Source organism: Acinonyx jubatus, chromosome E1, assembly GCF_027475565.1.
Source record: "Acinonyx jubatus isolate Ajub_Pintada_27869175 chromosome E1, VMU_Ajub_asm_v1.0, whole genome shotgun sequence".
In the NCBI taxonomy this organism is placed as follows: domain Eukaryota; kingdom Metazoa; phylum Chordata; class Mammalia; order Carnivora; family Felidae; genus Acinonyx; species Acinonyx jubatus.
The window spans coordinates 37,266,780-37,294,754 of record NC_069397.1 but is presented as its reverse complement, the minus strand read 5'-3'; the positions used below and the strand labels follow the sequence as shown (position 1 = coordinate 37,294,754).

Sequence of the window (27,975 nt, the reverse complement as noted above, 5' to 3'; positions counted from 1 at the left end):
TATTTTTTGTAACTGTTTAAAGAGCAACCACGCGCGGAGTACCGAATTTACGAATTCCCCCACAGAACGATATTGACCTGTTAATTTGTGTCGAATGTATGGAGATCCTTCGTCCAAGAGGAATTATGTAACAAAGCGTGGGCAGTTTACCGAAAGATTTCATGAAGTGAGCCAGAGAATAAGACGATTATGTTTCTCGGCTGTAGGATAGAAGTCTTAAGGTGCCGCCGGTCTTTTAACTGGACCCTTTGGAGGGAGGAGGCCAAGCGGCAGGTGGGTGGACGCGCGACCCATTCATAAAACCCAGGGCTCTCGGCTTGCTTCTCTCATTGGCCCCGGGGGGAAGGGGCGTGACCCGCGGGTGGAGCCCGCTCCAGGCCCCAGGGAGTGGGAAGATCCACGCTTGGGTGGAGCGAGGGGGCGTTCCTTAGTTTTCCCGGCAGGACTGCCTTTTCCCCTCGCCGTGTTCCTCCTCTCTCCCCTGGGGTGGGATGGTACGTCCCACCCTCCTCGCATTCCGGCCCCCTCCTCCCCTCCGGAGCTGTGGCGCTGCCGCCATCTTGGCACGTCAGGTTGAGGGAAAGAGCCAAACCCTGGCTTCAGGGGGCCCGGACAGGAGGGACCCTCCGGCGGTAGACAGCGAGCCCTACCCCCAGCCCTCCTCCCGTTTTTGCTCCGGCGCGGGGCTCTGAGGCGTCCCAAGACCGGCCGGTTCCTGTCAGGCCCGGGGAGGAGGGGCGGGCGGGGCGGCCTCTGCCTCCCCGGGACGGGCGCTACCACCCGGGCGGGGAGGAGAGCGCCTGGTGACGGTGGGGCGGCGGCGGCGCCCGGGGGCGGGGTGCGGAGCGAGCCGGCCGACTCCCTGGAGCGGAGCGGGGCGGGGCGGGGCGGGCCGTGGGGGCGGGCCGTGGGGCGGACGGAACCACCGGGGCGGGGTGGGGAGGTAACGGGACGGGCGCTACCATGGCGCGGTGAGGGAGCGGGGGTGGGGATCGGTCCCGGGGAGGCCTGGGGCCGCTGGCTTGTGCGCCGTCTCGGCCGCCCCCCCTTTTGCCGCCGCCGCCGCCGCCGCCGCCCCGGGCATGTCGTCCAACTGCACCAGCACCACGGCGGTGGCGGTGGCGCCGCTCAGCGCCAGCAAGACCAAGACCAAAAAGAAGCATTTCGTGTGCCAGAAAGTGAAGCTATTCCGGGCCAGCGAGCCGATCCTCAGCGTCCTGATGTGGGGGGTGAACCACACGGTAACCAGCTCCCCCGCGCGCGCCCCTCCGAGCGCGGCGCCGCGCGCTCCCACGCCCCCCGCAGGCCCGGCCCTCGCCCCGCGGGCCCTGCCGGTGACGCCTGCAGCCCCTCGCCAAGCCACTTGCACGCCCACCCCACCCTTGCACGCCGTCCCGGCCGGGTGTGCACTCCCCGAGCGCCACGCGAGGCCTGGTGTCTCCGACGGTGGTATGCCGTCGCCCCCTCCCTTCCCTCCAGCCCCTCTAGCTTCCTGCGTCTGGCTTGCTCGCTTCGGGCAGTCCCTGGAGCGCTGGGGGAAGGCCTGGGTGCGGCGGAATCGCTTTCATCCCTTCACCCTGTTTGTTGCATGTGTTTCCCCCCTTGTTCCTTTAACCGGCTGCCAGCTCACTGTCCAGTTGACGGAGCAAGTGGCATTGGCCTGCCTGAATATTCCTCTATTTCTGGTTATTTGGTTGGTGTGGCTGCTTAAAGTTTCCCACCCTCCAGATCTCCCTACCCCTGACTGTGGAAATCCTTCCTGGGTTTCCTTTTTTTCTTCTTGAACAAGATGTATCAACTGGAGAAGCACAGGCTTCCTTGAACCACAGACACTTTACCAGGGTCTTCCTTGGTTAGGGAGAAGAGAGAATGTAACCATTTGAGAGAAGGTGAGGCCTGATTATAAGGAGGGCTATTCATAGTAGAAATAATGTGTCTTCTTGCATTCGCCTATGGTGTTCATGTCAAAGACACTGACTTCTCTTTTGATTGAGCTTTCTGTTGTATGGTCATGAAGGGTGTGATAGTGGATGGTGGTTAGGGTGAGAGGGCGGTCCCCTGGACCTTTGGGGTGCTTTGAGATTGTCCTAGGAAGTTGGAGCCCAGCATTAGTGCTTGAGCTGGAAGACTTTGTGCCCTGATTGTTTAGGGTCTTTCTTTTCTTTTCCATCCACTTGCTCCTTGCCTTCTGACCACTTGCACTGTGAGTCCCTACACCAGGAATGAGCAGAGGAAGTTAAAGGACCTGAAACACCAACTTCACCAACTGGAAGTTTGGAATGAGGAAGATGAAGCTGATGGCTTGGGTTTCCTGTGAATTTCAGTTTAGGCACCTGACTTTTCAGAGCACTTGCAATTATCCTCAAGATCAAATGATGACAAAGGGGCCTGGGGCCAGCAAGACTTTGTGCTTTGCTTTGGTAGAGGAGCCTTCGGCTGGAGATCGATGAGCCTTAGTCTGAGCCAGGGTTTTAGATCTTTACATCTAGTACAGAAAAGTACATGCATATGATGAGGTCTTTGTTGGTGTTTTGGTCTTGGACAGGTTACGGTTTTCAGTAACCTCACTCAGGCGAGGGTCCTCCTGGCCAGGGGTAGGGACTAGCATTGCCTGGAAGCTGCTCTGGGCGAGTAGTCCAGCAGACTTTGTTTCTCCTGCTTCCTGCTGCTTCAGGGGTCATCTGACAACATTGCAAGGGAAACTGGGTCATCAAAATGTGAACCTTGTGTCCCTGCCTGGAAGTCAATCCTTAATTTTGTTCTACAGCCTGCTTCTCACTAGAAAGCATCCTGTCTATATAGAGAACTGGTGGAGGTCTGAGAGTCAGGAATATTGCAGCTAACTACCTTGGGTCCATATTTTATACACGAAGAAATGGAGGCCTCAGGTGGGGGATTAGCTCACCCATGGCCACAGCAAAAGATGCAGCTCATTGTCCGACACCATGGGCTGTGTTGGCCACTGGTGGTGCTTGAATGGCAGGTCTCACTTTCTGTGCTTCCTGTTGTTCATTCCATCTCTCAACCGAGTGCCAGGATAGGTGGGGATTATCGTCTTGTTGGAGAACCTGAATGCACCCTCAGGTATGTGTGCTTGTGCACGCCGTTTCTCGGGAGTGTGTGTGACGTTTGGCCATGAGTCTGCCCAGATGTGGGCCTCTGAATGGCAGATGGATAGGCATCTGTGATTCTTACTTTCTTGGACTAGAGGGTCACCCTCCTTCATTGCTAACTTGAAGAAGGTTCGTTTGAGGGCTAGTTGGGAAGGCATTGACTTTAAGTAAGGCCCACGGTTCTGGGTGTAATGAGTGAGCACCTCAGGGGAAAGGCACTGGGCACCACTCCCTGGACAGGCCAAGCAGCACAGGGCAGTTAGTGCCAAGCTTTATTGCATTCATCTCGGCCTGCCATAAGGTCTGATACTTTAGGGTCCCCATCTGGGAGATGGAGGTGTCTCGGCAGAAGAAGAGTGGTATAAAATCTTGCAGTTCTCTGGGGGTCAGGACTGCATTGTTCTTGGCGGATTGCTAGCCTTTCTGGGAGGTTACCTTCCCTCAGAAGCCCACTGTTGCCACTCTTTGCAATCCGAGGTTTCAGATACCACGTTTCTTTGATTCTTCAGTCTCTCACCCACTTAGGCGTTTAGAGCATGATGGTCTGTGACTGATGGTGCATGGGATGCTATGTCTTTATCGAGAGCAAAAGTCAGTTACTCTGTCCTGAAGTGGTTGATTGACTTCTAGATGGAAAAAGACAGGTTTTTGAGCTTGGTGTTGTTACAGGAGCTCCTCTCCTGGACAAGAGATGCGGCCCATGGACTTTGTGGAGGGAGACTGAAGGAAAAGGAGAAGAGTCAGAAGACTTTGGATCTGTCAGGGAAGAACTAGTCAAGAGAGAAAACCAGGGTTTTTGTGGATGAAAAACAGTTTAGAGGCTCTTGAGTTAGGGAAGAGATTGTCTTGGAGAGGGGCGTGGAAACCAGAGATCTCCAGACCTGGGTCGATAACCTGTTGGCCATTTCAGGAATCAGGTATGTGTGAAGATTCACCCAGGTTATCAGAAAGAGTGGGAGCAATCCATGGTAGCGATATTTAACCATACAGGAAACTGATAGACTGTTCTACACCATTTTACATTTCCCCCAGCAGGGTTGTGGGGTTTCCAATTTCTCCTCATCCTTGGCAACACTTGTTATTGTCTGTCGTTTTTATTATAGCCCCCCTGGTGGATTTGAAGTGTTACCTCCTTGTAATTATGATTTGTGTTTCCTTGATAACTAATGGTGTCGAGTATCTTTTCATGTGCTAATTAGCCTTTTTTATGTTTTCATTGGAGAAACATCTAAGACCCTTTGCCCGTTCTTTTAAAAACACTACTGTCCATTTTTTAATTGGGTTGCCTTTTTATTACTGAGTTGTAAGAGTTCTTTATGTATTTTCGATACAAGTCCCTTATCAGATATATGATTTGCAAATATTTTCTCATATTCTTTGGATTATCTTTTCTGCTTTCTTGATGGCATCTTTTGAAGCTCAGGTTTTTAATTTTGGTAAAGTCCAATTTATGTATTTTTGTTTGTTTGTTTGCTTGTACTTTTGGTGTCATATCTAAGAAGGCTTCCCCTTATCCAAGGTCAATGAAAATTTACTCCTATATTTTCTTCTAAGAAAAAGTCTGATAGTTTTAGCTCTTACATTTAGGTCTGTAATCCATTTTGCATTGATTTTTGTGTACGGTGGAAGGGACAGACTCATTCTTAAGTCTGCTCAGTTCTCCCCCCCACACTTCACCCCTGTTCTGCCCATGTATTTTCTTTGCCTAATGCAGAACCTCGTCTACCTGCCTTTTTGTCTTGCTCTGCCACTTTTAAAACCTTCAGTAAATATTCCCATTCTAGTGAGGCCTTTGGATAACTTTGCCCTTTGCCAGGGCTTCCCACCTCACCGAGAAGAAAAGGAAAAGAAAACCCACGGTGTGCAGAAGGACGAATAAACGTAGGGGTGAATTTGTTGGCACGTGTGGCTCTGTTCGTGCTTTTTTCCTCTCTGGTTTGAGGTCTTGCTTGGACTTCCTTGGTCTTGGGAGTGTGTTTTTCAACACAACATGTTTTCTGATGGAGGCAGGTGACACATGATTGTCAGTGGTAGACAGCCCATTGCTGAGCCAACCACAGAATTGCAGGACAGGTCAGGAAACCAGCACGTCCTGCCCACGCCTTCTGTGTAACAATTCCTATGAAGGTCACACAGGGAAGTAGAGGCTTCTGGAGTCAGAAGTTCACCAGACGAGAACTAGCGACTGAATTTTCATCTCCAGTAGGATCAGCCGAGGGTGAATTCTCTGCTCCTAGATTTCTCACTCAGCTTGTTTAGCCTCCTTATTATTCATGCTGATGGTTCATGGAGTTAATCATGTGGATAATCCAAAAACCACTTACGTGATGTGAGATACAACAGATTTACCATCCTAACACGTTGTATTTAGCGTGATACTTGAATGAATATGCATTCCGCAAGTGCACTTCTGCTGAAGGGCAGAGGGGTTGGTTGGCCCAGAAATGTGCTGGATAATAAAGGAAAGGCACATCTTCCTGAAACGTTGCTTTAAGTCATGACCTTTCAGGTTTCGAAACTTTTAGTTACTCCCCTTTACCTACCAAATAAAGTTTCTTCTTCTCTCCCTGGTATTTAAGACTTTTTAAGGTCTAGTCATAGCCTTCTCCATAGCTGACTTAATCTTCGTTCCCATTCTCCAGACCATGAGTCTTTGGCAAAGTCACAACAGCTTTGCTGTCTCTTTTCTCTTTGTCCTGGTGTTGCCATCCTTCAGTCCCCTTTTTCTAGCCATGCATCCCTCTGGCCAACATTTATTGTGCAATTACTATGTGCCAGTCATTGTGCTAGGGGCATAAACATGGGTAAGGTGGTCTCTTCCTTCTAGGGGCTCACAGTCTAGTGGAAAAATCAAGCATGTAAGCAAACAGTTACCCAAGTGAGTGTGATATTTAGGTTATAAAGATGCACAGAGGAATGAATAATTAATTCAGCCTGGGAAAGACAGAGTGGGTCTCACAGAGGAAGTGTCATTTAGCCAGATCTTGTATGATTCTCTTAGCTTTATCCTTTCCTCAATTCCTGCTGTCAGAGTCTGTCACCTGAACTATTGTAATGGCCCCATAAATGGTCTTACTGCTGCTTATTTTTGCCTTTTCCAGTCCTTACTTGATTTTGATTCCAGGATACCTTTCTGTTCCATTTGAACATGTGAATTCCCAGACTTAAACCCAAGAGGACTTCCCATTTCCTGCCTAGTTAAGTCCAGATTTATATAGTGGACAAGTCTAAGTTCAAATCCAGTCTCTGCCCTTTGTTATAGCTTTGGAGCTTCATTTTCCTTTTCTATAAAATAAGCAAAAACGCTTGCCTTGCAGATTATTAGAATAGAGGCAAGGGATGGAAAATGCTTCCTTAGTCAAGGTAGCTATCCATAAGAAGGATCACACAGCACAGTATAGGGGCACCAGACCGACCTGGGAGCAAATCCTGACTCTGCACATCCTGTCTATGTGACCTTGAGCAAGGTACTCTGAACTTCTTTTGCAAAATCAGATTAATAGCAGTTCATGTGACCAACCAGGTATTAGAAATAATAGCACAGAGCAGAAAATATGTGATACATGTGATATCTATGTACTTGTATATACAATATATGATAATATAAAGCACCAGCCACTTTTAGGTATTTGGTAAAAAGAAGCGGCTGTTCTTTATTAATACTGATAATATGAACATGTTAGACCAGTCACTTATCTTCCTATGTTGTCTCCCTCCACTCCTTAGTGCTGCTGACCTACCCTCTCACCCTCCAGCCTTCTCACCCCCCAGCTCTGTACTTAAGCTGGGCAATAGACTTTTACAACTCTGAGGCTTGGTTCTGACTGTTCCCACCACCTGGGATTCCCTTCCTCTTATTTATTTATTTATTTATTTTTTTGGAGAACTACCATCCTAGGCCTTTCTCACACATTCTCCACAGCTTCCTCTAGCCAGCAACTCTGACTCTCACTCCCAGGCAGCACCAGTTTCTTAATCTGTTTTGCCACCTCCCTTTATTCATAACTCCATAGCACTCATCACATTGTATTCTTTGCTGTCTCTCTTCTCAGCTAGACAGAGATCATGTCTTTTTATTTTTGTATCCCCAGCTCTGGCACAGCCCTGGCACATAGAGTAAGGCCCTCGGTACACTGAGTGGAAATTAGCTGAAGAGGAGTTTGGCAGAGTCTGAGCCAGGTCAGGAAAGGCCTTAAATGTCAGGCTAAGGAGGTTTGCCCTGCGGTTGATGAAGAGCCATGGAAGATCTTAAGTAGGGGTGTAACATGATCTTGTAGATTCTTCCAGTGTCAAGTGCCCTTGGCAATACCAGGAGAGGCATTGGGTGCCCTGTTTCAAGCCTGATGTGTGAGAGCCAGGAGTCTTTGTGACCACATTAACCTCACCCTCTGAGCCTCTCCTGTTCTTGATGTCTCTGTGCTGTGTTCGCACTTACTTGTATACTACTTGACTTTGAATTTCTCTTATGTCACGGGTTTGTCTCCTCTCCCTGATTAGAGGAGAAGCCTCCTACTTCTTTTGGGTACATAGTGTGCATGTTTCCCCCGCTGTGCGCCCCCTCCTCCCTAACATGAAATGAAGCATGTAGTAGGTATTTTAGTAAGTGCTTGTTCAATTGAAATTGAATAGAACTCTCTGGGGATGTAAAATTTAGCACAACTAAAAAAAAAAAAAAAAAAAAATAGTACAGCTAATCCCCAGAGTGAATCATCTACATGGGGCCCAGTGGAAATGAGAGGTGAGTCTCCATAGTTCAGATGTATGGATTGTTCGCCAAAAAGTATCTCAGAAATTTCCTCCCGTTGGGTTGTGTAGTCAAGAATAGAGATGAAGGGAGAGTTGAAAACCAACCAGCTGAACAACCACTCGAACTAGGCTGAACTAAAAGTTAACAGAGAATTAATGAGTGTTCCTGAATAGCTACTGTTAGAATAATTCCCCCCCCCCCCCGCCCCGCCCCCGGCTTGCCGCAGCTGACCCTCGCAGGCAAGGGCTTCAGTCTTTTCTAGTCCTCGCAGCATCAAGCCCTGCCCTGGCACCAAATCTGGATTTGAGACGATCCCAGAATCTATGGATAGCAAATACTAGAACATTTTGGTATAAAACTATACTCTTGGAGCCAGTGGTGTGTCCTTTCTAGTGTGGAGGTGTGAACTAGAAAATCCGGAAGCTGCACATGCTCTATGAACTTCTTAACTTCTTTAGCTGTCAGAGCCGGGCAGTATATGCTGGGGCGGGGGCGAGGGGGGCAGGGGGAGGAGGTGGGCCAGCTACCATGAATTGTTTGTGTTGGCAGGATAACGAGGAAGTAGAATGGTTTCCTCCGTAGGCACAAGCTTAACAATCGGGCTCCCTTGTGAGCAGCCCCTGGAATGGGAAGAGTGTGTGTGTGTGTGTGTGTGTGTGTGTGTGTGTGTGTGTGTGTGTGTGTGTGTGTGGCTGGTAAGCCAATGGCAGGCATCACAGACCTGAATGCTGGGAATTTTCAGGTCCAGTCTGATGAGTTTCGGCAAATGTATATAGCCATGTAATTATCAACCCAAACAACATATAGAACACTTCTGTCACCCCAGAATCACACCTGTCATGTCCCTTTACAGTCAACCACCTCCAGCCCAAACCCAGGCAGCCTCTTTTTGGATTTCTCTCACTGTAGATTTCTGCTCTAGAATGTCATGTAAATGGACCCATACAGGATATACTCTCGTGTGTATGCCTGTCCGTTTTTGCCAGCAGTTTGAGTCTCTGCCCCACTGCCAACTTCTGCCAGTACCCTGCTTACCCGCCCCCCCCCCCGCCCCTCCGCCACATATATATGCCTGTGCCTTCCTTCATTTCCCCAGAAGCAAATTAGGTTTTTCACTAACTCTAGGAAAATATCGTTCCCCAGCCTGGTTACTGCATTAACTTGAACTTCTATCCTCTGACATTTCTAAATAAAAAAGGTTTGGAGCATGAAAGGGGCAGCAAATTAAATGCTGTTTCCCCCATTCATGCTCCTAATGACTCTAGGTTATTCCCTCACTGCCACATGGGCCTCATTGAGATAATAGGATTTGCAAGGAAAGTCTCTGGGAGACATAAGGCTGTGCGTCCCCTCCCCCCCAGCCATTAAGGCAGACCTAAGGTTTCCTCTGTAAATCCTGAATGCATTAGTGGCCACTGGGTAGAGGGTCAAGTGTCAAATACTCTGCTGTGAAGGGAGAGGACATCTGTGGCTAATTAGACCACTAATTGGCTAAGCTGGGGACAGGGAAGGGCCGGATGAGCTCTCTCAGCTCTGCACCAATGGGAAGCCTGCTCTCCGGCAGCCTCCTGCTCCCTGAAGGGAGAAGAAAGCCCATGGGAAGGTTTGTAAGGCACCCCACCCCTTCTCCCCCAGTTTAGCAGAAGGCAGGACCTGGCTTTAGGAACTGGCCCTTTTAAATTTTAATTATTTAAAATTTATTTTTAGTTTTATTTTTTTATTTTTGAGAGAGAGAGCATGAACATCCATGAAGATGGAGTTGGGGGGGCGGCAGGGGACAGAGGATCCAAAGCGGGCTCTGCGCTGACAGCCCAGAGCCCAGTGTGGGGCTCGAACTTCACGAACTCTGAGATCGTCACCTGAGCTGAAGTCAGACACTCACCCAGGCGCCCCTATTTTTAATTAAAAAAAAAAAAGTTTATTTATTATGAGAGAGCACAAGTGGGGGAGGGGCAGAGAGGGAGAGAGAATCCCAAGCAGGCTCCCTGCTGTCAGCTCAGAGCCTGACATGGAGCTCAATCTGAAGAACCTTGAGCCGAAATCAAGAGTTGGCTGCTTACCCAGGCACCCCAAGAACTGGCCCTTTTTTAATCAGGAGAGTGAGAGTGAGCCAGTGGCCAGATGTCTACCTCATCTTTTCACTTAGTCCTTTATTTTAGGGGCACCTGGGTGGCTGAGTCGGTTAAACATCTGATTCTTGATTTTGGCTCAGGGCATGATCTCATGGTTCATGAGTTCAAGTCCTGCATCTGGCTGTGTGCAGGCAGCAGGGAGACTACTTGGGACGCTCTCTCCCTGTCTCTCTGTTCCTCTCTCTCTGTCTCAAATAAGTAAACTTAGGGGCGCCTGGTGGCTCAGTCGGTCAAGCGGCCAACTTCGGCTCAGGTCATGATCTCGCGGTCTGTGAGTTTGAGCCCCATGTCAGGCTCTGTACTGACAGCTCGGAGCCTGGAGCCTGCTCCCGATTCTGTGTCTCCCTCTCTTTCTAGCCCTCCCCCGTTCGCGCTCTGTCTCTTTCAAAAATGAATAAATGTTAAAAAAATTTTTTTTTTAATAAATAAGTAAACTTATAAAAATAAATTTAATCCTTCACTTTGGAGATGAGTTATCCACCCACACAAACGCATCCAGCTGCTTTCGTACCATAACCTGGTTTCTTGAGTGACCTCAATTTGTATGAAGATGTTAAAGGCCACCAGACCCACATAGGTTGTGTGATGTTCCTTCATTGATCTACTTATTACTACATTTGACAAATATTTGTACAGTATCTGCCAGATGCAAATCATGGTGTCAAGCACCATGGAGCCTCTGGAGATCAGTTAGATGACCTTTGCTTACAAGGATCAGTAATAGGGTCTTGCCTCGCTTAGAGTCTAGCAAGCTTGTGAGGTTGATAAGCACTAACCACAATATGAGGGAGGCTGTGTGATGGCCCAAAGGACAGATGCAAACACGGCTTCAGGAATTCCAAAATCAGAAAGAATATTTATGGTCTAGAGAATCACGGGGAGCTTCCTGGAGGGAGGTGCCTTTTGAGCTGGACCTTATCAGGTGGGGAGAATTTCAGTAGGTAGAGATGAAGTTGGGAACTTAACTTGAAGAGAAGAGCAGAAATACAAAGACCAGGAGGGACTCCATAGACACGTTTTTAGTGAGATGGCGGCATTCACGTTTGTAGCATATCGTGTCTCTTGCTTTGCAGATCAATGAGCTGAGCAATGTCCCCGTCCCTGTCATGCTAATGCCAGATGACTTCAAAGCATACAGCAAGATCAAGGTGGACAATCATCTCTTCAATAAGTAAGTTACCTACTGAGTGGGCTCAGGTTTATGTGGGCAGTCCTTTCCCTCAAGGCAGAGAGCTTCTGAAAACTGGCGCACGATAGTGCCAAGCCAGCGCCTGGCAGGGTGTGACAGGGACACCTGGATCTCAGAGCTGACAGACTGGCAGGGAAAATCCATTCATTATGGGCCTCTCCCCTTTGCGGTGTTCTGTCATCGCCTTTGTCTACCTGCCTCCGGTGTCCCTCAGGGCATGTGGCCAGGCGCAGGGTGATTCATCTGGGGCCAGGTTAGGTAGCAGTGAGCTGCTCACGAGCTGTGGTGTCTAGTGTGAAGCTGACAGCAGTGGCCCTATCTTGATCTCCGTCTGAGGCAAGAAGCTGCCAGACATGTTCCTGGCCCGGAATGCAGCCAAGCTCTTCCCTCTCCAACGGGTGTGTGAAAGACAGGCCGAGCATGGGGCCCAGGGGCGCCATCCAAAGTAATTCTTCCCACTTTCGTTCACTGTGGCTTCTGGGATCGGCACTGGGGTCGGAAGCTTGTCTCAGGTTGTTGGAGCAGCCATCTCACCTGGTCCAGTGTGTGGCTGGCTCTGAGCCCTCTGGAAGCCTCACGTTTTCATCCTACCGTGGGTCACCCCGGGAACCATTCGCTGTGCACACTCCCCTCTGTTCTGCATTTGCATCCTGGCTCCACTTTCCATTGCCCCACCGTCCCCGCACCTCACCAGCTGGGCTCTGTCACCCCACCATTGCCAGACTGCTAGCCTGGAGGGAAGCTTGATTTGAAAATATCCCTTAGTGGCCTCTCTGCCACAGTAAGTAATAACGACATCTTATTCTAGAAGACATCTGTCTTCATGGCTAAGCGGCCACCTGTATAGACGGAAAACTCCTGTGTTTCTCACACCACTACCACACGTCACTTCACTGGGTTTTCCACACGTCAAGCAATTCTGTAGGACACTAGTCGGGTGCCCTGCCAATTCAATTCAGCTCTGACACTGTCCACCTGCAGTTAGCATCAGGCCCCACAGGTGAAGAGCTTAGTCCCACAGAACTGCCCCCCACCTTCAGACGCCATTCGCAAATCTAGGTCGTCACCTGTGCTTCTGACCAGCCTGCTGTGGGGCCCATGTTCCCCCGACGCTCCCCCTTGGGTTCGGTTAATTTGCTTGAGGGGCTCACAGAACTCAGGAAAACAGTTTATTTACTTGATTACTAGTTTATCATCAAGGGTACAGCTCAGGAAAAACCAGTTTAGAAGAGACACATGGGGGAAGGTATGTGGGAAGGGGTGCGGAGGTCCCATGCCCTCTCCAGGTACACCGCCCTCCCCACACCTGCATGCATGCAACACCTGCGAACTCCGGAGCCCTGTCTTCATTAAGAAGGCATGATTGAGGAAATCGACTGGTGATTGGTTCAGCCTCTAGCCCCTCTCCCCTCCCTGCCATCCAGGGAGTGGGACTGAAAGTTCCAGCCCTCTCATCCTGGTTGGTTCCCCTGGCAACCAGCACCTATCCTTTGAGGCTTTCCAAAAATCACCTTATTCACATAAGCTCAGATGTGGTTGAAAGGGGGTTGTTATGAATTAAAAAAAAAGACCTCTTTATTGCTCTTATGACTTAGGAAATTCCAAGGTTTTTAGCTGCTCTGTGTCCGAAACAGGAATGAAGACCAAATATATATATTTCTTATTATATCACAATATCACACCCGGTAAGGAAGAAGAGGCAGCCCTTGGCTCTGAGGCAGGAAAGGAGGTTGTTCTTTCCCAGGGGTCAGGGCTCTGGAAGTGGGCATCGAACCACTGCCCATTTCAGGGTCCGTGGCCTCTGGTGAAGTTCCGGGACCTTGACATCTTGGCCTAAAGCAGAGCATCAATTTCTTCTTTTCTTTCTTTGTTCCTTTTGACCTTTCAACGACTGTTTATGTGCTAGTTATTAGCCTGCAGTGCTCCTTACTAAAAGATGGGTACATGAGGCAGACCAGGCCCCTGCCCTCATGAGAAGCCACTGCTTTTTTATTTCCTCGAAGTATATCATCCTGGAGTAGTCAGAGGGATGTATTTCTCAAAGGGACCCCCCAAGGAAGGTGGCCATTGTAAAGACGGAGGATTTGGAGGAGGCATCCCTTCAAGGTGATTCTCTACCCTCCTGGGAGTCTGAGTTTTTGACCAAGGAGTGGGAAGTGTTGAGGTTGGTGCCAGCAGCCCACAGACAAGGCTTCCTGAAAAGAGAGGATTCCAGTCATTTGAGATCTCTTTAATCCGAAGCACCCTTGTCCTCTGTCCCGGGGGAAGCCCAAGACAGGGCCTCAGGACGTGTTGATAGCAGCGTCCCCGAGGAGAGGGTCCCGTGGTGGAGAAAGTCCGCTCCGTTTAGCAGTCAGACTGCTGTCTGCCTCACAACTGCTGTTCCCATGCAGCCATTGACAGGTAGCAAGTACAGCTCTCGTGCAGGAAGGGCCTGCACTCTGTCTCACTTCTTGGCAGGTAAGGTTTTTTCCCTTTAATGTCGATTTCGTCTAAAGATAACACACAGGAAAAGTGCACAGATTGTAAGTACACAGCTCGACTAATTTTTACCAAGTCAACACAAGGGATGTAAAGTTTTAAAACTCTTACGTGCTCAGAATCACCAAGAGTATTTGTTAAAAATGTAGTTTCCAGACTCCTCTCCAGAATTTCTGGGGCCTAGAAACCTCCATTCTAAGTGCCACAAATTGTTCCGATTCTGATGACCTGTGGACCAAACCCACAGAAGTTCTGATGTAAGGATTAGACGGGCAAGGAGAGGCTCACAAAGACATTTCTCTGCTTTGCCCTAGGGAGAACCTTCCCAGCCGTTTTAAGTTTAAGGAGTACTGCCCCATGGTGTTCCGGAATCTCCGGGAGAGGTTTGGGATTGATGATCAGGATTACCAGGTACCGGGTGTCTTTGCAAAGTCGGAGGGGTCAGGGAGTGAAGTGGGGCCAGGAAGCCACAGGACGAGGAGAGGCAAGACTGGTCCACCGTTCTTATGCTACATCTTCCTGTCCTGTCCTGCTCCCGCCCACCCGGCGGTCTTTCCCCCGGTGCTGGCAGGCTTCTGGAGGGGTGAGGGCCCCGGAAGTGGTTCTGAAACTGCCTCGAAGGCTTAGGCTGTCTCCCTGGGAGGGAGAGGCGCGGGAGGGAGAGGGCTGCGGAAGCTGCTTCATCTCAGTCTGACATTCCCAGTCTAGGCCGAAGAACCCTTCTCCTTCGTAGTTTGACTTAAAAGAGAATTGTTGCCAGCGGGAGATGAGGCCTCTTAAAGCAGATAAGACAGAGTAGAAAAGGAAGACTTCAAGGGTAGTGTAACCTTGCCAGGTATGAGTGCCACCTCCTAAACTTGTCCCCTGTCCTCTGTTGGGAGGGGGGATTGGCGAGACTGGTGACTGCCCCCTCCAGGGGCTGATAATGCCATAGAGGCCTTTGGCCTGCTAGAAGGAATCAGTCCCAGTATCAGGGACGTTATAGTCTGACTCCTAGTGTGTGGTTTCTGTTACTGCTCCGCCTAGCACCTTCCTTGGACCTTCTCCCCCTGGCAGATAGCCTGCTGGTGATGGTGGGAGAATTTTCCACTTCACTTTGGTAGCAGTAAGAAATACAACTGACTTTCAGTTGTCTGGGGGGGCAGGGGGGGAAGAAAAAAAAGGAGTGTACAGCCTACTGAAATCGAAAATGGACGCCCGAATCTTTTTAGAGACCATAACACCTCCCGGCCTGGTCCCAGTAAGCCCTTCATAGCGTAGTTCCTGAGGAGCAGAACGCGCCTCGGTGAGTCCCCCTGCCCTCCCCCTCCGCTCTGGAGGGCCTCCTGCAAAGACGCCATCCCCGAGAGGAGGGCACGGGGATGTGGGAGGAGGAGATGCCAGGCCCAGAACGGTCAAGAATGGCTGTGTCTAGGAGGTACTGGGAGGTCCCTCCAGCCCCGTCTGTTCGGACTGAGCCCTGAGCTGAATCACGACCTGATTGGAGCTAGAGGTTTTCTGAAAACTCTTGCCACTACTGCAACCCCACGTTGCTCGGACGTCTTCCTTCCGCCGTGGCCCCTTCCCTTCCCCTCGGTATTCTAACCACATCCTCTCGGTGTCTGCATTTTTCCTCTAATAACCTTGTGGGCGAATGATTGTGCTCACAACTGACAGAGGCAGGGCGGGCGTAGTTCAGAGAGGGGACTCGAAGGATTTGGAGTCAGAAAGCGCTGCCTGCAGACAAGGCAGCAGTGGAACCTTCCTTCGCCCCTGGGCTGGAGGCCTGCATGTCTGACTAGGAGAAGGACCAGGCTGGGAGGGTGAGGCCCTCAGCTGTGTAGCCTACTCAACATTTCTGGGTCGGGGACACCCTGCTTTGGGGATGCCCTTTTAATTCAGGGAGCATCTCACCATGTCACATTTCAGTCTCCCCATGACGGTGGTGCTCCCTCCTTCCCCCGGGGTCCCGTGAGGAGGCATTCAGTGAGGGGAAAGCATCGAATCCTAGGTAAGAGCTGAGGAAGGGGCTTGGAGAGGAGGCGTTTCTGTGAGCAGATCCCCACACGTGTGCTTGGGAACGGGGACATCTGGGACCTCCCTCTCTGTCTCACCTTGCAAAGGTCTGCTCGGTGAACACATCCCTTTGGTTGACTCACGTGTCCCCCGCCACCCCCTCTAGAGGCTTCTACTGCTCTCTGATCCTAATGGGAGTAGGGCCTCAAGGAGGAGCGGTGGCACTAAGCTTTGTCTTTGTCGCCCCAGGAAACTGGGAAAATCATCTCCGTCTGCCTCGTGTTCCAGGTCAGGGAATTCAGGAGTGGACAAGTTAAATGGCTCACCCAAGGTCATGTTACCTATGAGCGTCAGGATTCAAGCTCAGCCCCAACGTCTGAGGCAGAGATTTAGTTTACAGGGCAGTTCTAGGGGGTCAGAATGAGAGGAAGTGTCTCATAGTCAGCCCTCTTCCCACCCAGTCAGGGATTAGGAGCTGGTGGAAAGGAACAGCTCTTGTCACTCTGCAGGAGGACTTTCGGGAGAGAGGTGAACTTCCGGTGAGGCAAGGGGTGGGTAAGGCCCTGCCTGTCTCGGCGTGGCTGGCTTCAGAGCAGTCTGGCCCAAGTAAAGGTCAGAGTCTTTGTTCCCCTCCCAAGACCAGCCCGCTTTTGTCTTGGTCCGTCAGAATTCGGTGACACGCAGCGCCCCTATCAACAGTGACAGCCAGGGCCGATGTGGCACACGTTTCCTCACCACCTACGACCGGCGCTTTGTCATCAAGACCGTGTCAAGTGAGGATGTGGCTGAGATGCACAACATCTTAAAGAAATACCACCAGGTATGGTGAGTCCCGAGCCTGGGCGGTGGAGGAAGGATGGCAAGAGGGAGAAGAGAGTCCCTGGGGAGGGACGGGTCCTCTCACAGCGGCCCACACCTCCTGAGAACCAAGCACTTGGCCCTTCCCGGTGCCATGTGTCTGTGAGCTGAAATGCCTACTGGAAAAAAGGGAAAAAGGAGACATGAAGGCGTGTTACCGATTCGGTCCCATCGAACAGCTGCTTCTTGTCAGAGTCGGGAAGTTTCACACTCGGGCACCTGCCGCGTGTCTTCTAAAAGAGGCCCTGTGGGCTCGGCAGGCTCGCTGCTTCCCCCTTCTGACTCCCCGCTCATCAGGAACCGGTCCCGGAGAAAAGCAGGGGGCGGTGCGGCGGCCTGCTTGCGTCTTCAGGGAAAGCTGGCTTGTCTCTGGGGCCCCTGAGAAGTGGTGAAAGGGACTCCTGGTCTTTGGGGGGACAACGAAAACCCTGCCCGTGGCATGGCTGAGGCCTCCCGGTGCAGGGCCGTTCATTTTTCCCGGACAGCCGGACGGCAGCCCCGCCTCTGCACGCCCCGTGCCCTCCGGCTTGCCCGTTCAGGCCGGCAGAGGAGAGGCCAGACCCGTCTGAGGTGCTGACACACCTCTGAAATGGCAGACACGTTCAGTGGCGTCCCAGTAGTGCGAAACCAGAAGGGCTCTGCGACTGCCTCAGCCTCTCCCTCTGCCGTGCCCGCTGGGGGCGGGGGTGGCCATGGCCCACTGTATGTCCAGGAAACCCCTGTGACTTCACAGGACCCCTTTGAAACCGACCGGTCTGGGAGCTAGACTCCCTGGGAGCGTCTGAGCCTGGGGCGAGCCCCGTCCGTCCTGGCACCTTCATACGTTCCTCAGCATCCGCCTTCCTCCCTTCGCTCTAGTTCATTGTGGAGTGTCACGGCAACACCCTTTTGCCGCAGTTCCTGGGCATGTACCGCTTGACCGTGGATGGCGTGGAGACCTACATGGTGGTCACCAGGAACGTGTTCAGCCATCGGCTCACTGTGCACCGCAAGTATGACCTCAAGGTAAAGGGCTCTGTGGCCGCCCTCCCACGTGTCGGGAGAGCCGGGGCACGGTTTTGGCGTGGACGGGAGACTCGGGAGTTGATGTGCCTAATTCTTACGGGTCAAAGGCTGTTTGAGGTCCAGATGACAGTGACAAGGGGTTATTTATCGTACCATATTTATGGCACGGTCGATGTCCTTCAACTCCTGTCAGTGGGACGTGCACGCCGAGGGCAGCGCTTTAGGGACAGGCTGTGCTGATACACGCACTCAGGCGTGTGTCCGGGCCCCGCGGACTGACAGCACAAGCACGGTTCCGCTTGTGACTGTGAGCCACCGTGCTCCACTGTTCTCGAAGCTGGCTTCCTGACGTGTCCCCTCACACCTCTCTCTCCCTGCTACAGCCACGAGGGTTTCTTTCCATTCCAGTGCCCGTGCTCTCCTCCTCCAGCAGCTCGCGCGGGCTGCCTGGCCTGCGTTCCCTCCCTGCCCTTTTCTCCACCTCCACCAGCTCCCACCTCATTGCTTCCTGCTTTCCCTTCTGGGCTCAGCTCAGATATCACTTCTTGCAGGAAGCCGGCCTTGGCCTCCACCGCTGTCCCTCCCCAGTCTGGACCCGCCCTGTGCTAGTGCTCTTGGTGTCCTCCTCCCTCGTACCACCTAGTACTGTTGTAACTACCGGATTAATTAGTCGCATAACTGCTTCTTACTGCCTGTCTCCCCTGTTAGAAGGAGAGTCCCCTAAGGGCAGGGACCGGGTCTTGGTTCGGGGCTGTTGGCCCAGCACGTGCCTAGTGTCCGATCAGAGCTCGGTCAGTGGTCCGTGACACGGGAAGTGAACAAGTTGCTGCCTCCTGGCCTCTAGGACTCTAACCAGCCTCCTTCAGTTCACCTGCTGCCTCTCCCCAAAGACTGGTGCATGTTTTCTCGCTCAAAGGACTTTGCCTCAGCTGGACCTCTCCTGACGGCTCTTATCCTTTCAGGGCTCCACTGTTGCCAGAGAAGCGAGCGACAAGGAGAAGGTATGCCGGGACCTGTACTGAGCGAGTGTGGAATGGGCTGCTTGGAATCAGAAACACCTTCTGTCGGTCACCCTGTCCCTTCCTCCACCACAGCCCCCAGCCCAGTTCCCAGACGTGTGGCCTGTCAGTGCTGTGTCACCAAGCTCCTGCCCGTCCTCATCCTCGGCCCCGGCCTCTCTTTCCAGCCTTTAATCTCTACCCCTGCTGGGTTGGTCATCGTCCTACAGGGCTGGCGATCTCTGTCTCATAGTCCAGCCTGAATTGGGGAGTGGCTGCCTGAGCCCCGAGGTAGTTCCGGCTCAGCAGGAAGACGTGCTTTGGTCAGTCCTCAGTGTCTGACGTATGTCAGATATTTGCCATCCCTGCCTGCCCGAGGCCTGGGACTGTAGCCTCCTGCGCTGAACCTATTGATTGGGCAGGCGACCATCTGTGCTCTAAGGACCCGTCCCTTTCCTGTACCATCACCTCTGGGGGTGAATGGTACCCAGCCTAACACACTGCTGTTGCTCTCCCAGGCCAAGGACTTGCCGACATTCAAAGACAATGACTTCCTCAATGAGGGGCAGAAGCTGCATGTGGGAGAGGAGAGTAAAAAGAACTTCCTGGAAAAACTGAAACGGGACGTGGAGGTACTTACTAACCCTCGTTTTCACCTTGGTTGAGGAGGCCCCCTCTTGTCCTCAGAGCAGGAGCCTGTTCAGCCTTAAGAAAAATTGAATTCACTACTTTCCAGGAGTGTGGACAAAAGGAAGGCTGGTGATTTGAACAGTGTGGGTGCGAATGAGTATTCCATTGCGGGGGAGACATTTGTGCCGGTAGAAGCTTTGTAACTCAAGCTGGAATGCTTTCCTTCACCTCTTCACTAATCTATTCCAGCACCTTTTTCAAACGCCCCGAAACTTTCTTTCTGGAGGTGTCCCTGTAGTGGAGAGGGTGGCAACGAGTTGCTGAGATCCACCAAGCAGGCCCTTCTTTGGCTCCCATTCTCCACTTACCCAGCAGCCTTCTGGTGGAATGGGGCTTCCTGTGGAGAAGTTCTTCCAGAGCGGGCAGGTGCTAAATAGTGAATGCGTTACTGGACCGCTTGATAACTCAGTGTTTCCTATTTTAACAAATTGGGAGCCTGCTCATTAAAACGAAACCCTACAAACTTTTAAAATGTTTTCTTTTTTTTATTATTGTGGCAAAATACGCATAAGATAAAATTTGCTGTCTTAACCATTTGTGAGTATATCGTTGAGTGACATTAAGTACATTCACGCTGTTGTGCAGCCGTCATCACCATCCATCTCCAGAACTTTTCATCTTCCCAAACCGAAACTCTGTACTCATTAAGCACTAATTCCCCGTTTCTCCTTCTGCCTAGCCCCTGGCAGCCGTCACGCTGCTTTCTGTCTCTGTGAATCAGACATTTTTTTTTAATGTTTATTTATTTATTTTGGGGGGGGCAGGAAATGTGATTGGGGGAGGGACAGAGGGAGAGGGAGAATCTCAAGCAGGCTCCATGCTGTCAGCACAGAGCCCAACATGGGGTGTGATCCCATGAACCACAAGGTCATGACTTGAGCCAAAATCGAGGGTCATATGCTCAACTGACTGAGTCACCCAGGCGCCCCGTGAATCGGGCTATTTTAAGTGCTTTATATATAAATGGATTCATACAGTTTTTGTCTTTTGCATCAGGCTTATTTCACTTACCATCATGTCTTCAAGGTTCATGCATGTTATATATAACACATGTCAAAGTGGCCTTCCTTTTTAGGGCCGAATAATATTCCACTGTATGTTTATACCACATTTCGTTTACCTGTTCATCCATCAGAGGGCAATTGGTTAAGGTTCTCCAGAGACATAGACTAGGGTGCCGACAGATAGATACACAGACAGACAGACAGACAGATGTTTATTATAAGGAATCAGCTCACAGCTGTAGCTGGCACATTAGAGACCCAGGAGAGTGGGTGGTTGAGAGTGTCGCCCGGCTGTGGCTTTCTTTTTTTTTTTTTTTTTTTTTTAATTTTTTAAATTTTTTTAATTTGAGACAGAGAAAGAGAGAGAGAGAATGAGCGGGGCAGGGGCAGAGAGAGACGGAGACAGAATCTGAAGCAGGCTCCAGGCTCTGAGCTGACAGCTCAGAGTCGGATGCGAGGCTCAAACTCATCAGCTGTGAGATAGTGACCTGAGCCAAAGTCCGACACTTAACCAATAGAGCCACCCAGGCAGGCGCCCTGGCTCTGGCTTTCTTATGGGGTGTTTGTTCCCTTTTCTTTTCCTCCTCATTTTCATCCTGACTGTTAAAGAAGCTGAATTGCATAGTTTTTCAAGCTTTGCCTGTGCCCCTCAATTAGAAGTACATTTTACCTCACAGCCCAACACGCACAACTGAAACACTGCCTGCCTACGTCGTGTTACATATGTTTTCTATCCTGTTCCATAGTATTTAATAATAAAAACTGCCTAGTCCCAGACAACTAAATTAGATTTCCTGCTCCCAGTGGGTTGAGACCTGTGGCTTGAAAGCCACTGCCCCGTCACACCCACCTCTCCAGCCTCCGTGCAGTGTGGGACTCCTTTCTTTGCTGGGACTCACCACAGCGTCTCTCGGGCGGTTTCCTCTTCCCTCAGTGTTCTACGTCCTCCCGCAGCTTCTGCCTGCCTGTCTGCTCCTCCTCCGTCAGGCCGCCTGGGCTCCTCTCCCCAGAGAGGCCCCTCTCCTTGCTGCCCTGGCTCCCGCAGCTACTTCCCTTGAGGGACGGCCTCGTCCCTCGAGGGACAGCCGTCTTCCCCACTGGGCACTGAGCTCACTGAAGGCGGAGACTGATGTTTTATTCTCACCCGGGGCTCAGAATCGGAGAATGGACTTGAAGGGAGTGCCTTTTCTCCTCTTTCCAGGGGTGTCCCTGTAACCTCTCCCTCCCATCTCTCCCTCCTCACCCTCCCTAGTTCCTGGCCCAGCTGAAGATCATGGACTACAGCCTGCTGGTGGGCATCCACGACGTGGACCGGGCGGAGCAGGAGGAGATGGAGGTGGAGGAGCGGGCAGAGGACGAGGAGTGCGAGAATGACGGGCTGGGTGGCAACCTGCTGTGCTCCTACGGCACGCCTCCGGACAGCCCCGGCAACCTCCTCAGCTTCCCCCGCTTCTTTGGTCCTGGGGAGTTCGACCCCTCTGTTGACGTCTATGCCATGAAAAGCCATGAAAGTAAGTGGGAGCCGCGTCTGTCTGGCCACGGGGCCAGCTGCTTACTGCCCTCCTCCCTGCCGCCTCTTCTTCCTTTCCTGCTTCCCTCCCCTGCAGGTGCCCCCAAGAAAGAGGTCTATTTCATGGCCATCATCGACATCCTCACGCCATATGATGCTAAGAAGAAAGCCGCGCACGCTGCCAAAACAGTGAAGCACGGGGTGAGTCCTCCCTGCCACGTCGAGGCCCGGGGCGGGCAGCCTTGGGCCTCCTGCTCTGAGCCGCTCCCCACCCCGCCCCCACAGGGAGTAGGCCCCCTCCCAGCCTCCCGGTTCTCCCTGCCGCCCACCCCTGTGCTCTCCCCACCGGCTGATCTGCCCAGCCCAGTGGCCCCGACTTCTCAGCTTATTGGTTCCGTTCCCAGAGCTGCTGGGCAAGTTGTGCGTCCTGTTGCCTGCAGGGAATAGCTCTGTGTACACGCCCACGCTGCTCCCCAGAGGCCCTTTTCCCCATGGACTTGAAGTTACTGTCTCCAAACACAGACCCCGCCCAGAGATCCAGTCTCTCCACCACCTCCCCACCGCCTTGCCGCTACTCAGTGGGTTCAGGCGGGGGCTTGTGAGTCAAAGGAGCAAGGCCACGGTGGTTCTGAGACGGGAACTGCTCCTCGAGGGCCTGCCCAGGCGGGGGTACAGCATTCAGTTCAAACGCTGGGCCAGAGACTTCCGGATACCCAGGCTCCTCCCGGCTGTAGGCTCTCAGGGCCAGGGAGCTCGACCTGAGTCAGCCTCTGTGTGTTACAGGCGGGGGCCGAGATCTCGACTGTGAACCCTGAGCAGTACTCCAAACGCTTCAACGAGTTCATGTCCAACATCCTGACGTAGTTACCTTCTACCTTCAGCCAGAGCCGGAGAGCCGGATGTGGGGTCGGGCCAGAAAAGGGAGAGGGTGTATTTGGGCTAGATGGGAGGGTGGGGAGCGTGGGGAGCAGTGTAGGGGGAGGGGAGGGCTTCAGTGATGAGACTGCAGCCTGTGACATTGAAAGACTCTAGCTGGGGAGGAGGGGATGTGCTGTGTGAGCACGTACCCACAGGGTGTAGCCTTGATCTTTCCCCCATTTGACCCAGGTTGAAAAGGGGTTTCCTTTTTGTTCCCTTGTAACCTTTTTAACAATACGTTGGGGCTAGAGATGACTTTGTGGGTTTATGTGGGTTTTGTTTCTGAAATCTCATTGCTCCAGGTTTGCTATTTATAATGATGTGTGTCATCACCCCATCACCCTCCCCATCCCTGCCCTGCTCTCGGTTCCCTTCAGTGAAAGAGGCACCCCCATGGACCCGGCCAAGGGGCCTCTCAGGGCCAAGTGCTCTGTTGGCAGAGGAGAGGTCAGACACTTCAGTCCTGCTGCATTTGATCTTGTCTGGATTAACTTTTTCATTTTATGGAGTATTGTGCACAAACTTCCTCCACCTTTTCACCTTGGATCCAAGTGAAATGTTACCTGATTCCTCCATCTAAATGCTGTCCTCCAAATCAACAGCAGGCATCTTGGATCAGAATCAGAGATCTCACAGGGGCGTGAGTTCATCCTCATGGGATGGTGAGGGGTGGGGGTAGCGGCTGGGCTCTTGGACAGCTGGTTCTCACAGAACCCTGCGATCATCACCCACGCCTCTGAGCTCCTTTGGCCGCTGGAGTTCAGATGTCCTCTGTCTAAAGCCTGCCTCCCGTTGGTCAAGAGGAACTAGAAAGCATCTTTAGGTACAGCAGGAGCCTTCATGCTTCGATGGTTATTTCCCCTTGGGAAGCCCCCAGAACCTGATGAGTATCCAGTGAGGCCTTGTGCCCTCCATCCATTGACTTCCTCCTGACCTTCTCCCACGCACCCTCCCTTGTAGTTGAGCTTTTAGCTGGGGGAGACCTCCACGTGCCTGGGATGCTCCTTGCAGAGAGGCCTCCTCAAGCCCCAGGGCCACCATGTAGATAATCTGATGCCCTGTGCCTGTGGTCTGTCCCCCTGGACAGTTTTGGCCATCAGGGAGTGCTGCCCCCCACCGTGGAGTGTGGCACCCAAGCCTGAGCTTGCCGCGGAGTCACTTGAAGATGTGACCCAGGAAATCCAATGTGGAGGCCTGAAACGGGATTCGACCTGGCCCAGCTTCGGGGCTGTTTTCCTTGATGCCCCCGTCTTAACTTTGAGCAGATCTGCCACCCCAGGGGTGCTTCGGGAGTGGCTTCCTGCAGCTTCGTGCAGGGTCCCCACCCACCTGCTGAGCTACCCAGGCCTCAGAACTGAGCCGGGTGTCATTCTGTGATGCCATCAGAGCAGTCTGGTCTGGCTCAGAGAGAACAGCCCTGTGTTGGGGGAGGTACATTCCTGCACCTTCTCACCCCCTCACCCGGAACTGGGGATTTGGGATGATCTATGGTAAAACTTTTGTAGATAACCCCACAGGTGCGATGAAAGTTTATGGAAACATTTCAAATGGATGGATTGGTTTCCTGCGGCTCCCTCCAAACCTGGCCAAGTTCAGCTTCTGGAGCAGGAGCCACTGCCTCCGTGCCCTACCTGCAGCGTTTAGGTGAGGGGGGAATGGAGGCAGCATTCTTGGACTCCAGTGAGGCTGCTGGAACTGTTCTGGAAGAGGCAAATAGGTCAGACAACCGCCCCCCAGCCCAGGAAGGGGCCGTAGGCAGCTCTGAATGATCAGCAGCAGCAAGGCCATGAAGTGACTTGGGGAAGAACTTGGAACCAAGTGGCTCACGGAGAAAAGAGATCTGACTTAGGACGGGATTACATAGGAACGATGTTTGGACTTGATTTCCCCACCTCCTAATCAAGAATGGAAATTTGGATCTGTCCCTCGGGAGGCCCACATCTTCTGAGCTTGGCGGGCTGTCTCTCCTCCAGCAGAGGCCACAGCCTTGGGCTCCCACCGGCTTCCTGCGTTTGGTCTGCTGATTATGTTGCCATCATGTGTGTGAAAAGTGTAACACAATCCATCGGTTAAAAATGAGCTACCAGGTATCTAACTTCTTTAACATTGAGTTTTGTGTTTTTTGGTGGGGTTTTTGGGGTTTTTTTTGTTTTTTTGTTTTGTATATTGTTTACATTTTGAGAGTAGCATTCTGTTTCAAATGCTTTTTTTTTTTTGACAGTATTGTTGTTTGGGTCAAAACATTTGAGCTGTGGTCGGGTGGACTTTAGATTTTTTTAAAAGGTCATTCTCTGTGCTATCTTCAAAACCTTGGGTTTGGCCCTCTAATTCCTTTGGCATTCAAATGTTTAAAAGCTATTTATCTTGGTTTATGCCAGTTTTCTTTCTCTTCTTTCTGTAATGATGCCGATGTGTTTGGTTTGTGGTCTGAATGTGGAGAAAGTGAACTGATGGCCAAGACTTTGTCTGCCCCCACTCCTTTCTCAGAGCCCCACTTTCCTGCTCTCCCTGCAGAAGGCATCCAAGAGCAAAGGACTACCCTCAGCCTTCCTCTCTGGAGCCCTGAAGAAAAGCTCAGCTGTCCCACGGCACACTAGAATAATTTGGGGGTCTCCTAAGAACCAGGTGTAAGGATAGGACGTGACGGACTGGGTGAAGCCCGGGATGGGGGTCAGGGCAGGATTCCTCTCCATTCCCCCCACCTTGACCACCTAGCCAGTCGCAGCTTCACCCGTCCTGGGAGTCTGGGGCTGAGAAACCCAGGCTGGTCCTCTGAAGACTCCGCGTAGACCACTAGATGAAGGCCTCTGGCCCTTGTTCCTATTAGCGAACCACTGAGTCTTTGTCGTCCCCCCCCCCCCCCCCCCCGTGCAAGCTCCTTCCCTGTGCCCTGCGGTTTGGGGGTACAGGGCGGGCTGGGAAGCCAGCAGTTCCGGGAGCGGACTGAAGCAGCGCTCCATCTCTCCTTATCTAGCTCAGGGGTTACTGGTCTGTGGCGGGTGCTACGAGTCGCCCCTGTGGCTGTTCTCAGTGGCACCTTCTAAGTTCCCACCACAGGCAGCTCTCCCTCCCCTCTCCCAACTCCTACTGTTTCTCTCGCCTGTGCTTTAGGCCTCAAACAGGTCCCCTGGTAGCGCTCAGGGCTTGGGACTAGACTCCTGCCCTAGTTGACTTTCCCTCTTCAGTCTGCCAGGGTCTGCCCTGGGGAGGTGGACCAAAGACACAGGACTTCTCTCAGTAGCCAATCCCCACCCCCCCCCAATTGTCTTACCAATTCAAGTTGGGAGGGAAAAAAACTTCAGCACTCCCTAGCATCTGAGCTACTCGAGTGTTAGGGGCAGAAGGGACAGTGTGTTTAAATGGCCCTTACAGCTCTGGCCTTATATGGCTCCCCCGAGTCTAGGGTCCTCACTTCTTTCTGGCAGAAATGGGGGGGCGGGGGTCCAGCCTGAGCACAGAAATCAAAGGGAAAACACATCCGAGCAACTGCCCCCAAACCTACCAGCCACCTGCAGGGGCAGTGACTGCCTAGCTTTCCTCTGAGATGTGCCACGTACGAAGAGTGCCTCCAGAGGGAAGGGGAGACTCAGCTGTCCCCAGCGAGTTGTGCCGAGATGCTTCAGAGGCTGGGGAGGAAACTTCCAGAGGAGTTCCTTCCCCCTCGCTCAGAGCTATTTTGTGAGTTGTGAACCAACAAACAGCCTTTAGGGGGAGGCCGGTACCGCTCAGCACACCTCAACATCAGGTCAAATCATTGTAATCAAAAAATGTGAATGAAGCTGAGATTCAGCTTTTGGGGGAGCAGGATAAATACGACCCCTTCACGTGTGTGTCACTTCTCGGTTCTCACCGCACTCTCCATTTTTTAAATAGGAATTTTCAACCCCTTGTGCTTGTCTAATGTCTGCTCGGAACAGTTCGAGACACTGTTACTGTTTAAAAATGCATGCATGTGAAGATGAATCTCCAACCCAAGGAACAAATAAAACTCAAAAAACTTTGTGTACACATCTGTCATGTGTCAGTCCTTTGGAAACGAGCCTTTATTTTTCTCAGAATTAAAAGGTTTTGGCCCCAGTTTCAAAGGCTGCTTGGGTGAAATCAGTGTCTGGCTTGAGTTTGGAGAAAGAGTATATACAGGCCGTGACTTTGGCTGCCTGCTTTCAGATGTGGCTAACAGAGCAGCGGTTAAGAGCACAGGCACCAGAACTGGGCAGCCGTCATGACCTTACTGTGCACATTGAGAAATGGACAAACCACCTGCTTCTCGCCTCTACGTAAAACCAGCACTGGCTAAGAGCCACACACAACTACCACCCCTGTCCCAGCTCTCCCTTGACTGGCTATGTGGCTGACTTTGAACAGGTGACCTCTGTGTACCTCATGTTCTCCATTTAGATTGAGCTTAAAAATCTAGTTATCCTCCCGGTGTGGTTCTGGGCGAGCAGGATCAGCAGCGCCTGGGAATCAGAAATTCCGGGTCCCTCTGCAGATCTGAATCAGAAAGTTTTTTTTTTTAATTTAATTCTATTTAAATCCAAACATGAGGTGTAATAATGGTTTCAGGTGAATCAGAGTTTTAACAGGTCCTCCAGGAGATTCTGATGGAGGCTCAAGTTTGGGAGCCGCCACCACAGGTTGGAAGCTGGAATAATTTGGGGAACTTTTTGGAAAGACAGGCACCCAGGCCTTTAAAAGCCAGTTAAATCAGAATCTTGAAGGATGGTATCAAAGTATCTTTGTGGCTAATGTGCACCCAAGGTTAAAAGACACCTGGGTTGCTCAGTCGGTTAAGCGTCCGACTTCGGCTCAGGTCATGATCTCCAATTTGTGGGTCCGAGCCCCATGTCGGGCTCTTTGTGGACATCTCGGAGCCTGGAGCCTGCTTTGGATTCTGTCTCCCTCTCTCTTTCCCTTTCCCCTGCTTGTATTCTCGCTCTCTCTTTCAAAAATAATCAAACATTTTAATAAAAAACAACAAAACACTGATCCATAAGCCTATTACTTGTAGTTACTTAGCCAAATTTCTACCTGAAACTATGAACGATTTAAGAGTTTTCCTATAGGGGTGCCTGGGTGGCTCAGTTGGTTAAGGGTCTGACTCTTGATTTCAGCTCAGGTCACGTTCTCATGGTTTGTGTGTTGGAGCCCTGGGTCAGGCTTGTTACTGACAGTGCGGAGCCTTCTTGGGATTCTCTCTGCCCCTCCCCTGCTCATGTGCTCACTTTCTCTCTCTCTCAAGGGAAAAAAAAAAAAGTTTTCCTGTAGAATTGAGTGCAAAGCATTCTAGGCTTTGGGGTCAAATAGAATACGGGTTTACATCTTTGCTTTACCA

At 51.6% G+C, this 27,975-nt stretch overlaps 1 protein-coding gene across 4 annotated transcripts; it reads left to right on the top strand.

Moving 5' to 3' along the window:
- Nucleotides 1–174: 174 nt before the first annotated feature.
- PIP4K2B (phosphatidylinositol-5-phosphate 4-kinase type 2 beta) lies at nucleotides 175–26,648 on the top strand. Of its 4 annotated transcripts, XM_053212747.1 has the most exons (11): nucleotides 1,193–1,241; nucleotides 1,790–1,889; nucleotides 11,066–11,163; nucleotides 13,977–14,073; nucleotides 16,325–16,477; nucleotides 17,374–17,520; nucleotides 18,483–18,521; nucleotides 19,037–19,150; nucleotides 21,465–21,723; nucleotides 21,820–21,923; nucleotides 22,506–26,648. In XM_053212747.1, exons 3-11 carry the CDS (start codon nucleotides 11,099–11,101, stop codon nucleotides 22,584–22,586), a joined length of 1,059 nt encoding a protein of 352 aa, XP_053068722.1. In that variant the 5' UTR covers nucleotides 1,193–1,241; nucleotides 1,790–1,889; nucleotides 11,066–11,098; the 3' UTR covers nucleotides 22,587–26,648. The 4 variants fall into 4 exon arrangements, with proteins under 4 accessions (XP_053068720.1, XP_026889709.1, XP_053068722.1 ...); XM_053212745.1 differs by lacking the exons at nucleotides 1,193–1,241; nucleotides 1,790–1,889 and adding an exon at nucleotides 175–273; XM_027033908.2 differs by lacking the exon at nucleotides 1,790–1,889 and having other exon boundaries at nucleotides 944–1,241.
- Nucleotides 26,649–27,975: the final 1,327 nt, after the last annotated feature.

Excerpts from the sequence above, each read along its gene's own strand:
- PIP4K2B (XM_027033908.2), top strand. The coding sequence starts at position 1,083 with ATGTCGTCCAACTGCACCAGCACCACGGCGGTGGCGGTGGCGCCGCTC. Across the intron at positions 11,164-13,976 it reads GACAATCATCTCTTCAATAA|GGAGAACCTTCCCAGCCGTT; the intron begins GTAAGTTACCTA and ends GCTTTGCCCTAG. Across the intron at positions 21,924-22,505 it reads CCAAAACAGTGAAGCACGGG|GCGGGGGCCGAGATCTCGAC; the intron begins GTGAGTCCTCCC and ends TGTGTGTTACAG.